The sequence below is a fragment of the Giraffa tippelskirchi genome, chromosome 4, assembly GCF_054371585.1.
Source record: "Giraffa tippelskirchi isolate mGirTip1 chromosome 4, T2T-mGirTip1v1.2.pri, whole genome shotgun sequence".
Classification (NCBI taxonomy): Eukaryota; Metazoa; Chordata; class Mammalia; order Artiodactyla; family Giraffidae; genus Giraffa; species Giraffa tippelskirchi.
Window position 1 is genome coordinate 201,912,622 of NC_137278.1, and position 12,701 is coordinate 201,925,322.

Here is a 12,701-nt window from a genome sequence, read left to right on the forward strand (position 1 = left end):
GATGGCATCACCGACTCAATGGACATGAGTGAGTAAACTCCGGGAGGTGGTGATAGACAGGGAGGCCTGGCATGCTGCAGTCCACAGGGTCGCAAAGAGTCGGACACGATTGAGCAACTGAACTGAACTATTCAGCCACTAAAAAAGAATGAAATCCTGCCATCTGTGACAACATGGATGGACCTAAAGGGTATTATGCCAAGTGAAAGAAGTCAGGCAAAGACTTTCACTTATATATGGAATCAAACAAATGAACAAATACAACAAAACAGAAACAGACTCATCCAACCTTCTCATCCACTTCAGTATTTATAGTCCAACTCTCACATCCATACATGACTACTGGAAAAACCATAACTTCAACGAGATGGACCTTTGTTGGCAAAGTAATGTCTGCTTTTTAATATGCTGTCTAGGTTGGTCATAACTTTTCTTCCAAGGAGCAAGCGTCTTTTAATTTCTTGACTGCAGTCAACATCTGCAGTGATTTTGGAGCCCAAAAAAGTAAAGTCTGTCACTGTTTCCATTGTTTCTCTATTTGCCATGAAGTGATGGGACCAGATGCCATGATCTTAGTTTTCTGAATGTTGTTTTCAGCAAACTTTTTCACTCTCCTCTTTCACTTCCATCAAGAGGCTCTTAGTTCTTCTTCGCTTTCTGCCATAAGTGTGATGTTATCTGCACATCTGAGGTTATTGATATTTCTTCCTGCAATATTGATTCCAGCTTGTGCTTCATCCAGCCCAGCATTTCTCATGATGTACTCTGCATATAAGTTAAATAAGCAGGGTGACGGTGTACAGCCTTGGCATACTCCTTTCCCGATTTGGAACCAGTCTGTTGTTCCATGTCCAGGTCTGTTGCTTCTTGACCTGCATACAGATCTCTCAGGAGGCAGGTCAGGTGCTCTGATGTTTCCATCTCTTTAAGAATTTTCCACAGTTTGTTGTGATCCACACAGTCAAAGGCTTTGGCATAGTCAATAAAGCAGAAGTAGATGTTTTTCTGGAACTCGCTTGCTTTTTCTATGATCCAATGGATGTTGGCAATTTGATCTCTGGTTCCTCTGCCTTTTCTAAATCCAGCTTGAACACCTGGAAGTTCACAGTTCACGTATTGCTGAAGCCTGGCTTGGAGAATTTTAAGCATTACTTTACTAGCATGTGAGATGAGTGCAATTGTGCGGTAGTTTGAGCATTCTTTGGCATTGCCTTTCTTTGGGATTGGAATGAAAACAGACCTTTTTCAGTCCTGTGGCCACTGCCGAGTTTTCCAAATTTGCTGGCATATTGAGTGCAGCACTTTCACAGCATTATCTTTTAGAATTTGAAATAGCTCAACTGGAATTCCATCACTCCACTAGCTTTGTTCGTAGTGATGCTTCCTAAGGCCCAGTTGATTTCGCATTTCAGGATGTCAGGCTCTAGATGAGTGATCACACTATCGTGATTATCTGGGTCATGAAGATCTTTTTTGTATAGTTTTCTGTGTATTCTTGCCACCTCTTCTTAAAATCTTTTGCTTCTGTTAGGGTCATACCATTTCTGTTCTTTATTGTGCCCATCTTTGTATGAAATATTCTCTTGATATCTCTAATTTTTTTGAAGAGATCTCTAGTCTTTCCCATTCTATTGTTTTCCTCTATTTCTTCGCATTGATCACTGAGGAAGGCTTTCTTATCTCTCCTTGCTCTTCTTTGGAACTCTGGATTCAAATGGGTATATCTTTCCATTTCCCCTTTGCATTTTGTTTCCCTTCTTTTCTCAGCTATTTGTATCTCCTCAGGCAATCATTCTGCCTTTTTGCATTTCTTTTTCTTGGTGTGTATATGTGTGTGTCTGTGTGTGTGTGTGTATATGGAAGTTGCTCAGTCAAGTCTTACTCTGCAATCCAATGGACTATACAGTCTCTGGAATTCTCCAGGCCAGAATACTGGAGTGGGTAGCCTTTCCCTTCTCCAGGTGATCTTGCCAACCCAGGGATCGAACCCAGGTCTCCCACATTGCAGGCGAATTCTTTACCAGCTGAGCCACAAGGGAAGCCCCGTATGTGTGTGTGTGTATATATCCCGTATATATATATGTGTGTGTGTATATATATATATATATATATACACGCACACATATATCTCTTTAAATGATTTTCTTCAGCATAATATCTAGAAGTGGAATTGTTGGATACTATGGTGGTCTGTTTTTAACTTTTTGAGGAACCTCTGTATTGGTTTCCATGTTGACTGTATCAGTTACAGCCACATATATCATCTCCGACAGTGTACCACCTTGCCAGTGTTTGTTATACACTGCCTCTTTGATAATAGCCATTTTGACAAGTGTGAGGTGATAATCTCAATGTGGCTTTGATTTGCATTTTCCTGGTAATTAGTGATGTTGAGCATCTTTTCATTTGCCCGGTGGCATCTTTGTGTCTTCTTTGGAAATACCTATTGAGGTCCTCTGCCCAATTTAAATTGATGTTTTTCTGTTTTGGTTTTCTTTTTAATGTCCAGCTGTATGTGTTCTTTATATATGCCAAATATTATTGTTTGCAAATATCTTTTACTTATTAGGCTGCCTTTATGCTTTGCACATGGTTTTCTTCACCATGTGAAGGCTTTTTAGTTTGATGTAGTTCCATTTGTTCATTTTTGCTTTTGTTCCCTTGTCTGAGGAGACATAGCCAAAAAAATAATGCTAAGATCCATATCAAAGTACATACTACCTGTTTTCTTCAGAACTTTATGGTTTCAGTTCTTATAAATCTTTAATCCATGGATTTGGGTTGTATTTTCATTTTTCTCCAGGTATTTCTGATTTCCATTTTGATTTCTTCAGTGATCCATTGGTTGCTTAGTAACATATTGTTGTAGGTAATGTTTTAAAATTTTTATTTATGTAGTTTCAACTAAGATATTTACATAGTCAGAAAGATTAAATGAAATGTCATTTAACCAGATATATATTAACTGTGACCATGAGGGGATCCTTTCTGTTGCATTTCTGGTAGAAATACCTGATAAATTTTATATCTTCCATGACAAAAAAAAACCCTTTTGAGGATCTGAGTTTTGTTTTGGTTAGTCTTCCTCTTTGTTCTCCTTTCTGTGCTACAGACCAAGCTCTTCCTTTCCTTTCACTGCATGAGAGTAGCTTTTGCCTCACACTTGGTTATGTTCATGGTTTTCCTAAGTTGGAAGATACAAATGCTTTGTTGATCATGGGCCTTGTCTTGGACTGCATTTTGCATGACGATATGAAGGTAAGGGAACATGATAGCCTTTCAGGTTTTCTTCTCTATTATGTCAGAAATGTTTCTGAGCTGTCTTCTTCCTAGCAGCCCAACCGGAAGACGAGGACACAGGCTCAGTCGGTTGTTCTGTCCTCACACTGGCCTGAGGCCTGAGCTCCAGTCACGGCTCCTTCAGGGGTGGGCTAGTGGTGCAGCCTGCCTGGCCTCAGCCTCCTCATTTTTATGATTCTCCTAGCCCTTGGGCATGATAATGAGTTTTGATTTTGTACTTTCTGACTTAATGCTTAAACATCCTACCCATGTTCTAATGTTTTCTATCTTTCAATAGTAACCTTTCTTGTTGCTTTCAGGGGTTCAGCAAGATACAGTTTCACAATCTCTGGATCAAGAAGTTTTATTAAAAGTTAAAACTGAAATTGAAGAAGAGCTCAAATCCCTGGACAAAGAAATTTCTGAAGGTCTCTTTATTCTTATTTCCTGGTTAATTAGTGGCTCGGTTTGGTGTGGTTTCGTTTGTTTTTTTACAGTTGAGTGTTCACAACAGTACATAACTTCTTGGGTCTAGGATGATAGTGGTGAAACTAGAAGGTACCTTTTCCTTTCCTGGGGGATCTGTGTATATTAATAAGTTTCCAAAATATACCCAGCAGATGAGATGGACCCTTTTCTGGTATTGAGTATTAGACTAAATAGTCATATTAAGATACTTTCCGTTCAGTGTGATTTGTTATGTTTATATTAATAACATTAAAGAGAGAGCTGTCAGTGTGCTGCCCTCATTATCTTGTATATATTGTAGATGGTGGTAGCAGCAGTGTGCCTGTGGTTTTATGGCCACAGACTTTGTGCTTAACATTAAATTGTAAACTTTAAAAATCCATATATCAAACGAAGATTTACTCAGTCTTTCCCTTGTTATGGAGGGGAGCATTTGGATTATTTCTTTTTTAAAAAATTATTTTTATTTTACTTTTGGCTCTGCTGGGTCTTCGTGGCCGCACACAGGTTGTCTCTAGTTATGGTGAGAGGGTGTGCTCTTTACTGTGGTGGGTCATCTTACTACAGAGCACAGGCTCCAGGGCGTGCAGGCTCACAGTTGTGGGGCAGGAGCCCAGTTGCTCTGTGGCATGTAGAATTTTCCCAGACCAGGGATTGAACCCTTGTCCCCTGCATTGCAGGCATATTCTTAACCACTGTACCACCAGAGAAGCTCTGGGTTATATCTTGCTTTGCTTTCCATAAATAATTGTTGAAGCTTTATTGAGATATATACCAAAAATTTATCCATTTAAAGGTGCACAATTCAGTGGTTAGTATATTCACAGAATTGTACAACCATCACCACAGTCTAAAATTAGAACATTGTTAACATCCCCAAAAGAAACACTGTATAAGTTAACAGTGACTTCCCATCTGCTCCCACTCCCCCACCATACTCATCCCCAGCTAATCTGCTTTCTGTCTCCATACATTTTGCTGTGAGGGTCTACATGTAAATGGAATCATGCACTGAGTAGTGGTTTATGACTGGCTTCTTTCACTTAGCACAGTATTTTCAAGGGTCATCCATACCTATACACATTTTTTATTTGATAAGATTTTATTTACTTATTTGATTTGTGTGATTTGATTTATTTGATTTTGATTGATTTGATGGAATGGGGTTGGATTGATTTGATTTGACTGAATAACAGGGACTGTTGTAAATCAGCGTTTAGTGAGGTGGTTGTGGGCTGTTGGGGGGGAGATCTCTGGGACCCTGTGGTTAGGTCTCAGTCTTCAGTGAGCTTATGCCTCTGGACTGTGAACGTCATGCCAATTTCTGAGTTTTTTCCCCTCCTCTCAGGTCTTATAGGATGGCTAGAGTAGGTTGGAATTGGAAACAGGCATACCTCAGAGACACTGGGTTTGCTTTCAGGCCACTGCGGTAGAGCAGATGTTTTAATAAAAAGTCACATGAATTTTTTGGCTTCTCAGTGCATATGAAAGTTATATTGGCAACATACTGTGTTATACTAATTGTTCAGTAGCATTGACTGGATTTACTTGATTTATTGATGGGATTCATTCAGAGGGATCAATTAGATTGGATTATGAATGGATAGTATTGATGGGATTTGATTGATTTGCTTCCCTACACTGCTTGTAGGATCATAGTTCTCCACCTAGGGATCAAATCTAAATCTAGGCCGCTGGCAGTGAAAGTGTTCGTCCTAACTAGTGGACCAAGGAGGAGAAGGAACTGGCAACCCACTCCAGTGTTCTTCCCTGGAGAATCCCAGAAACGGGGGAGCCTGGTGGGCTGCCGTCTGTGGGGTCACACAGAGTCAGACACAACTGAAATGATGCAGCAGCAGCAGCAGTGGACCAAGGAATCCCCTGCCCAGTAATTTTTAACAAGAAAAAATAGAAATCATGTCCATAAATCAGCTGCCTGGTAGTAAGGGAAGAATATAAATATAAATTTATAGAAATCCAGAAACCTAACATTAATCTTCTTTTATTTTCCTTTCCTGACATTTTTAACTGATTGATGCTACAAACAGGATGCAGGGCAGATTCCCGGGACAGCACGCCGCTTGTCCCCACTCCCAGGGGTTATACGTCCTGTCTGCTCCCTGGACCAGCATAGATTATTACTGTGGTCAGAGCAGGTCTGCATCTGTGTAACAGGGAGTGAGGAACGGAGGAGGGGCTGGCTGTGTGGGTGGACAGTTTGCATGATTGTGGGTTTGAAAGTTTGCTCTGAAAGGGAATGAAGGTCACGAGTTCCTCTGAGGTGGAAAAACTGATGAGAATCTGGTTTAAGAAGAGCCACGTTTCTAGAGGTGAAAACAAATCGTCAGACCCCCTGGGTGATGGGCTGGGAGAGGCTCTCCTTCACCATCTGGTTGGAATGGGTCTGCAGTCATTCACAAAGCTGGTCTGTGCATTTTGACATGTCAGGTTAGCCTTTTTCTTCTCTTGAAACTGAGATTTTCCATAAAAATCTTTCTTTAAAAAGCTTTAAATCTAGGGCCTTTTGAAAGAAAGATTAATGCCCCATAATGACTATCTGACGTTTTTCAGTGGCTTACACTATGTTGTGGTTCCCAGTATGATGTGGTTCCCACATCCTAATCCCCTGGGCTTACAGCACAGCTTCTCACCTGCTCATTCACAAGGGTGCTCCTTTTGCTTCTTCAGCCTTCGCCAGCACAGGCTTCGACCGCCACACCTCGCCCGTGTTCAGCCCCGCGAACCCGGACAGCTCCGTGGAGGACTGCCTGGCCCACCTTGGGGAGAAGACGGCACAGGAACTGCGGGCGCCTCTGCTTGGGGCCTTGCAGACGCTGCTCAGCCGGTGAGTGCCCCTTGGGCAAGTCCCCACCGCTCCACGCTCTGAAGGCCTTGTTTTAGGTGAACGGTGTTGCTTTTCTCACTTGCCTTCATTTTTTCCTTTTTTGCTTTCCCTAATCCTCTCCTTTTTCATTTTGAGCAGTGATTTAATTGTTCCAGCATGAATTTGATTGTATTGTTGGACTGTCTGGTTTCAACAGATGCTTTTCCTGGTTGTAACCACAGGCTGTTTCACTGGTCCTAACCACTTTTTACCACCCCTCTCACGGCCAGCATGACTGGGATGGCTGTCACACACTGTACGGTGGGGTTGGCGTTGGGTCAGCTTGGGGCGCCCGGATGTGGCTCAGCTTTGGGTTGCACACCTGCCCATGGCGCTTCTGCCACACTCCTGCTGTGGGAGCTTCTCTTCCAGCTGTCAGCCAGAAGCAAGAAGCTCAGTCGTGAAAGTCTGTTAACATAAAGCCAAGTCATTTATTGAAAATCTTAAAAATTCCTTTCCCTTAATTCTTTGCTTAGAATTGTTAAGAAATTGGTATGAATTAGGAAAAAAAATGTCTGTTTTAATAAAGATTGACCGCTGCTAAAACAAGGTGAAGACAGTTCCTTCACTTAAAAGGGCCAGTATTCAGGTGCCAAGTCACTGTTGTAGTAGGTGATCCCTTACCTTGACAAAGCGAAGTGTGTATGTTGCCATTTGTTAGAAGGAAGCAATTTGGGTTTAAGGAGAATTCAGTTTGTTTCTTCATATTCTGGTGACATGAGCAAATGTAAAAATCCAAGCTATACATAGGAAGCAGTGAAATGAAAATCATATCTAGATTTTCTTAACTTGATACATAGAAAGTTTTAAAAATAAATGTGGAGGCAAGATCCTGGGTGTGGGAATTATAACTTCCACAGGAAATTTGGAGGTGCAGCCCAGTAGTGGCTTATGGAGTGTTTGTGGGGGGTCGGGGCGGGGACGGTTAGGCAGTTTCCAAGCTTCTGATGCCAGAGGAGCCATACTTTCATTTAATTTATATGTTGAGATTTCATCTTAGATTTGAAGAAACCTGCTGTTTGGCCAAAATAAATGTAGAAAACTTATAAAAGCAGTTAGGACTGGGAGTAAAGTAACTGAGAAGCATGAGGCAAAAAATTGTTCCCAGCCTTGATGCAGATTATTTGTATCAATCATTTCCCTCCATCTTAGTTTCTGTGTTAATTTTAACTTTACGGGGATATTACCAGTTCTCTGAGAAACAGTATAGTTTTATATATGTACAGATATGTGAAGGACAGGATTATATGCATTTTCGGAGTCCTTTTCGTGATCTACAGGAAAAGATGGTACCTTTTCACTGCAAAGTAAATTATATTTTTAAAAAATACAATCTTGGGTGAATATTTGTTTTGTTTTCCCTAGTAGCTTAACAACTCTAAAAAGTTACTAATACCTTGAGAATAACTGATGATGAACTAGAAGCGTATACAGCTTGGTGGCAGTATCTTTTAAAGTGGAAAATACCACTTAGTCCTCCAGTTTTGTTGAAGTAGAAAATTAATTGTGAACTCCTTCACATAGCCAAACACCAGCAATTTGAAGTTTGTTTTTTTTTTCAAATTGGCCTGGCCGTCCAGTGGTTAGACTCTGCAGTTTCACTACCAAGGGTGCAGGTTCAATCCCTAAGATCCTGCAAGCCTCACAGCCTCACGGCAAAAAAAAGAAAGAAAGAAAGATATTTAAATTTAAAAAAGTTCTTCCCCCCAGTTTTCTTCTTTGCAGAGTTCAAGTCGCTCATTAGATCGGGCTGGTTTTTCAGGCTGCTTGTTTTTCTATGTTTAAATTTTCCTTTGAACGTTTTAATCTGGTGAATCTTTAATGTGCATATATGTGTGTACATAAAACATTTCAAATCATGTTTCGTTCTGGCGATGCTAACATCATTTAGCCTGATAAACCTCCCGTCAGGATCCCTGTGACGCCCGGCGGCAGCGGACAGTTCAGTTCAGGAAAGGAAGTGAAGGGACCGAATGACCAAGTAGAGCTGCAGGGAGCACGTGGGCAGGCAGATGGTAGCCTCTTTGCTGGAGTCCAGTGTCGTGGCCACCTGGTGTCAGCCCAGGTCTTCCAGCTGCTCTCCGGGGACTCTGGTGGAAGTGTGATAGCAGGAAGGTCACACACACTGTCTTACTAGAAAGGCCGCCCGTGGTCTTGGCGCCTCAGTGTCCCTGTGGTGCGCTGTCACACAGACTCACAGAAAAGGGCCACACGGGTGTCGTCAGGACTGTTCTCTGAAACATCCAGACCTGTGCACTGTCCAGCAGGGAAATGAAGGTCACACGTATGTAGCTTGACATTTTCTAGCAGCTGTGTAAAAAAATTGAATGTCGATTTTAAAATATATTGTATTTAACTCTGTGTGTTAAAAATATTCTAGTTTTAACATGTATCCATTACAGAGATCATTGGTGAGCTGTCGTAGGGTCTTTTTTCTTAGCGAGTCTCTGCAGTCCGGTGTGTTCCTCTCCCATCACAGTCCAGATGCTGGCCAAGCTACCAGGGGCATCAGTGTCATCATGACCACGTCAAAACCCTGATTCACAACGGGAACCTTGTGGCCTTTGGAGCCAGAGCTCATTGGGTGTGAATTCCTGTTCTGTGTTGCCCTTTGCCATTTCTGTGGATTTGGGATAGTCTCTTAGCTTTTCTGAGCTTCAGTTTCCTAGTGTGTACTAGGATATAAAGCACAAATGTATTAAAGTGTAAAACATAACAGTAAGCTACCAGGAAGTGTACCTGCTAAAAGTCTTAATTATTCAAAAGACTGAAGTGATCACAGACCAGATTGTTCAAAGCAGAAAATGCCTTTGGAGTGGATTTTAAAATCATTTAAAAGCAAGATTCCTCTCTTCTTTTTTAACATGTGTGTTAATTCTTTGCCCACAAAAGGTGGGTGGAGGTAAATTTTTATTAAATCTGTTATGCAAGCACTTGGTGCCTTCATCTTGCTGCCAAGTATCTGTTGTGGTTGTTAATTTGTACAGAAACCCAGGCTTAGAGCACAGCACTCGTGTACCCTCGGTAGACGAGTGTATGTGACTGGAATAGACAGGAGAGCCTTGCCCTGGAGCTGATGTCAGTGATGCCAGATTTAAAATAGCTCGTTTATTTGACTTCTTATGCCTCCAATTTGAAAAGTCTTCCAGTGGCAATATCTCTGTAATTTTTAAATATTTTACGTTTTTTGCCTTTAAAAGTTTATATTGTTCTTTCATATTAACAAGATCATTGTTATTGTTTGCTCTTACTTGATTCTGTTAATAACCCAAGTGTATATATTTATCTGCAGCATAGAAATCTTGTTGGATAAAATTCAACCAATTACAAAAAATTTGTTATTTTTCTTTTCTTATGTTGTGAACTGCTTTCCCAAGCTGGTAGCATAAATCTCACCTGTAGAGAATGCTTCAAGAAAAATGCATAGCAAATGGTAAAAGCCAATCTCATAGAAAATTATCTGTTGAATCATCTGTGTTACTTTAGCAAAAGTTCTACAGCAGAGTAGTGACTGTATATTTATTCATTTGGAAATTTAGAATTTTCCTTCTTTGTGACACAGATTTTTAAAAAAAATCTCTACAGGCCAGTGACATATCAGGCATATCGGGAATGTACACTGGAGACCACAGTTCATGCCAGCGGCTGGAATAAGGTATCAACCAAGTTATCTTTTCTGTTACAAGATTTTAGTGTGTTAATGATAAAGTCCAGGAGGGATTTTTAGCATCGTGTGAGAGCTTGTTGTTCCATGCGTGAACCCAGCTGTGTTATGTGGGTGTGTCTGATGAAGGCTGGCCCAGAACCAAGGGTGCTGTCGTACGCCATCTTCCTTCCATCTGTCCTGAATCCCCATTATTGCTTCATTTCTCTCCAGACGGTTGTTTGCGCACAGGTGAGTATGTCTTGGGGGGAAAGCACAGGCTTTGTTTGGGACGGCTTCAGGATTCTTACAGGAGGACCCCTGGTTGTGCTGATGTTTACAAGGTGTCTCATGCCATGCCTTGTCTGAGCGTTGCAGCTGTCCCCTCAGAGTGGGCAGAATAGACTTAAAGCTTTTGTTAGGTCAGGTGAAGAATCAGTTTTTTAAAAAAACGAGTTCTTGCTTAAGACCCCTTGACTAGTACATGTTAGAGCCAGCACTGGAGCTGAGGTCTGATTCCCACTTCAGTGTTTAGTGTCTTTCTGCTGTCCCTTGCTGCTCACCCACTGTTTCAGCCCGTGTGGTCCACTTGTCACCTTGCTGAGGCAGAGTCTCGAGAGAGGTGGTCTAGGCTTGTCCAGCTCTCCAGGAGGAGGTCTGGCCCTTAGTGATGTGGTGCTTGGGATGAGAAAGTGCAATGCAGTTATTTTTATAAGTAGCCCTTCTACTGAGAATTATACTGCTGTGAGCCAGACTGTGTGACCTCATGTATCTAATTGATGTATATTATTTTTACTCACCTTAATACAGGCTTTGAAGGCATTAGAGCATAATCATTAGCATCATGGGCCTGTAATTGTACTTGTTTCCATATCAGCTTTGCCACTGACTAGGTGCACATCTTAGGCCAGGTTAGTTAAGCAGGCGAGGTCTTGATGTTCACATTTGTGACATGGAGACCATACCACTAATCTCAGAAGTGTTAATAGAACTGAATGACATCGTGTATGTTGAGTGCTTGTTTAGGGCATTGTCTGGCACCACAGTGAGCACTCTGCAAACAGTGGCTGTTGTGTTAGATTTGACACATGGAGCCTTGTTCCCAAACAGTCACTGTTACAGAGTTTTATTATGTTACTACTGTGAAAGAGATGTTAGAATATCTGTTTCACTTACTTTCATGGAACAAAGCGAACCTCTGCAGAGTCCAGCACTGCTCTCTGAGTCCCTTAGGGCAGAAAAGAACCCAGCTTGTCAGGATAAGCAGCTGAAATGCCTCCTTCCACCCCAATCAAAATCACATTGGCTAATTTAAGCATTTAGCCCATATTTTGTATTTTATATTTTGCATTAGTATTTGCAAAATTTTGATGTAACATCACTATGTGAAGTGGCTGTCTCGTAAGTAAATGAGGCACAAATGAAAAAGTGTCCACAAAGCATGCCCAGTTTCCAAGCTGAATGTCAGTTCATCTGAGTAAAGATTGTAAAAGCATCTTGGTAAAATGCTCTTTAAATCAAAGTAACTGGAGGAAAAAAGCTGGTCACAAACCCATATTAATAGAATGATTTTTTCAAAAGTATATGTGTAAATGTAGGCTGTATAGAATGTATATACTGAGAAAAATAATTGGAATGTGTGCCAAAATATTAAATAATCCATAGTAGTTATCTCAGAATTATAGGTTATTCTTTAATTCTTTTTTATTATCCCTCATGGCGATTGTTTTTTTCTATGAACTTATCTGCTTATAGGAAAAGAAGAAAATGACCATCAAAGAGAAAAGCTAAAGTGTTAGTGCCTGGTGCTTACATGGTAACAAATAAACTGTGAAAGTATAGTAGCAAGGAAAAGTCCATTTGCCTTGGTTGATTTTTAGTGGCATATTACATCACTCATCTTTTAAAATGTACGTCAGGCGTACACAGAGTAGAGCACATAGTGTAGCAGACCTGCACCCATCCCTCAGCCTCAGCAGTTGTCAGCCTGTGTCTAGTCTTGTTCGTCTGTTCCCCACTCTCCCCTGGATTACCTTGACGTACACCCTATAGATACATTAGTGTGTATTTCCAACACCTCAATTATTAGCAGTAATTTTAATATCATCAGACAGTCTGTTTAGTATTCACATCTTCCCAGTTTCATGAAGATATTTTCCTAAGCTCATTTGAGAATTGAGATCCAAACAAGGCTCATGAATAGTATTTGCCAGGCCTCTCTGTCCCTAACCATCTCCTGGAGTTCACCCAAGTTCATGTCCATTGAGACAGTGATGCCATCCAACCATCCCATCCTCTGCCGCCCTCTTCTCCTCTTGCTCTCAATCTTTCCCAGCATCAGGGTCTTTTCTAGTGAGTCAGCTGTTCGCATCAGGTGGCCAAAGTATTTGGAGCTTCAGCTTCAGCATCAGTCCTTCCAATGAGTTT

The 12,701-nt window shown here is 41.2% G+C and overlaps 1 protein-coding gene across 18 annotated transcripts in view; it reads left to right on the forward strand.

The window, feature by feature from the left end:
* The window catches only part of BCL2L13 (BCL2 like 13), a 50,141-nt gene that overhangs the window by 23,206 nt on the left and 14,234 nt on the right, over nucleotides 1-12,701 (forward strand). For 9 of the 18 annotated variants that reach the window (XM_081589925.1, XM_081589922.1, XM_081589917.1 and 6 more), the window contains 3 exons: nucleotides 3,600-3,707; nucleotides 6,436-6,592; nucleotides 10,217-10,286. The exons of 1 other annotated variant lie outside the window; for it this stretch is intronic. In XM_081589925.1, the coding sequence (XP_081446051.1) occupies nucleotides 3,600-3,707; nucleotides 6,436-6,592; nucleotides 10,217-10,286 (335 nt within the window). Of the gene's footprint in view, nucleotides 1-3,599; nucleotides 3,708-6,435; nucleotides 6,597-10,193; nucleotides 10,287-12,701 lie in introns of all 18 variants that reach the window. 8 more of the 18 variants (XM_081589935.1, XM_081589934.1, XM_081589928.1 and 5 more) reach the window with 7 other exon arrangements.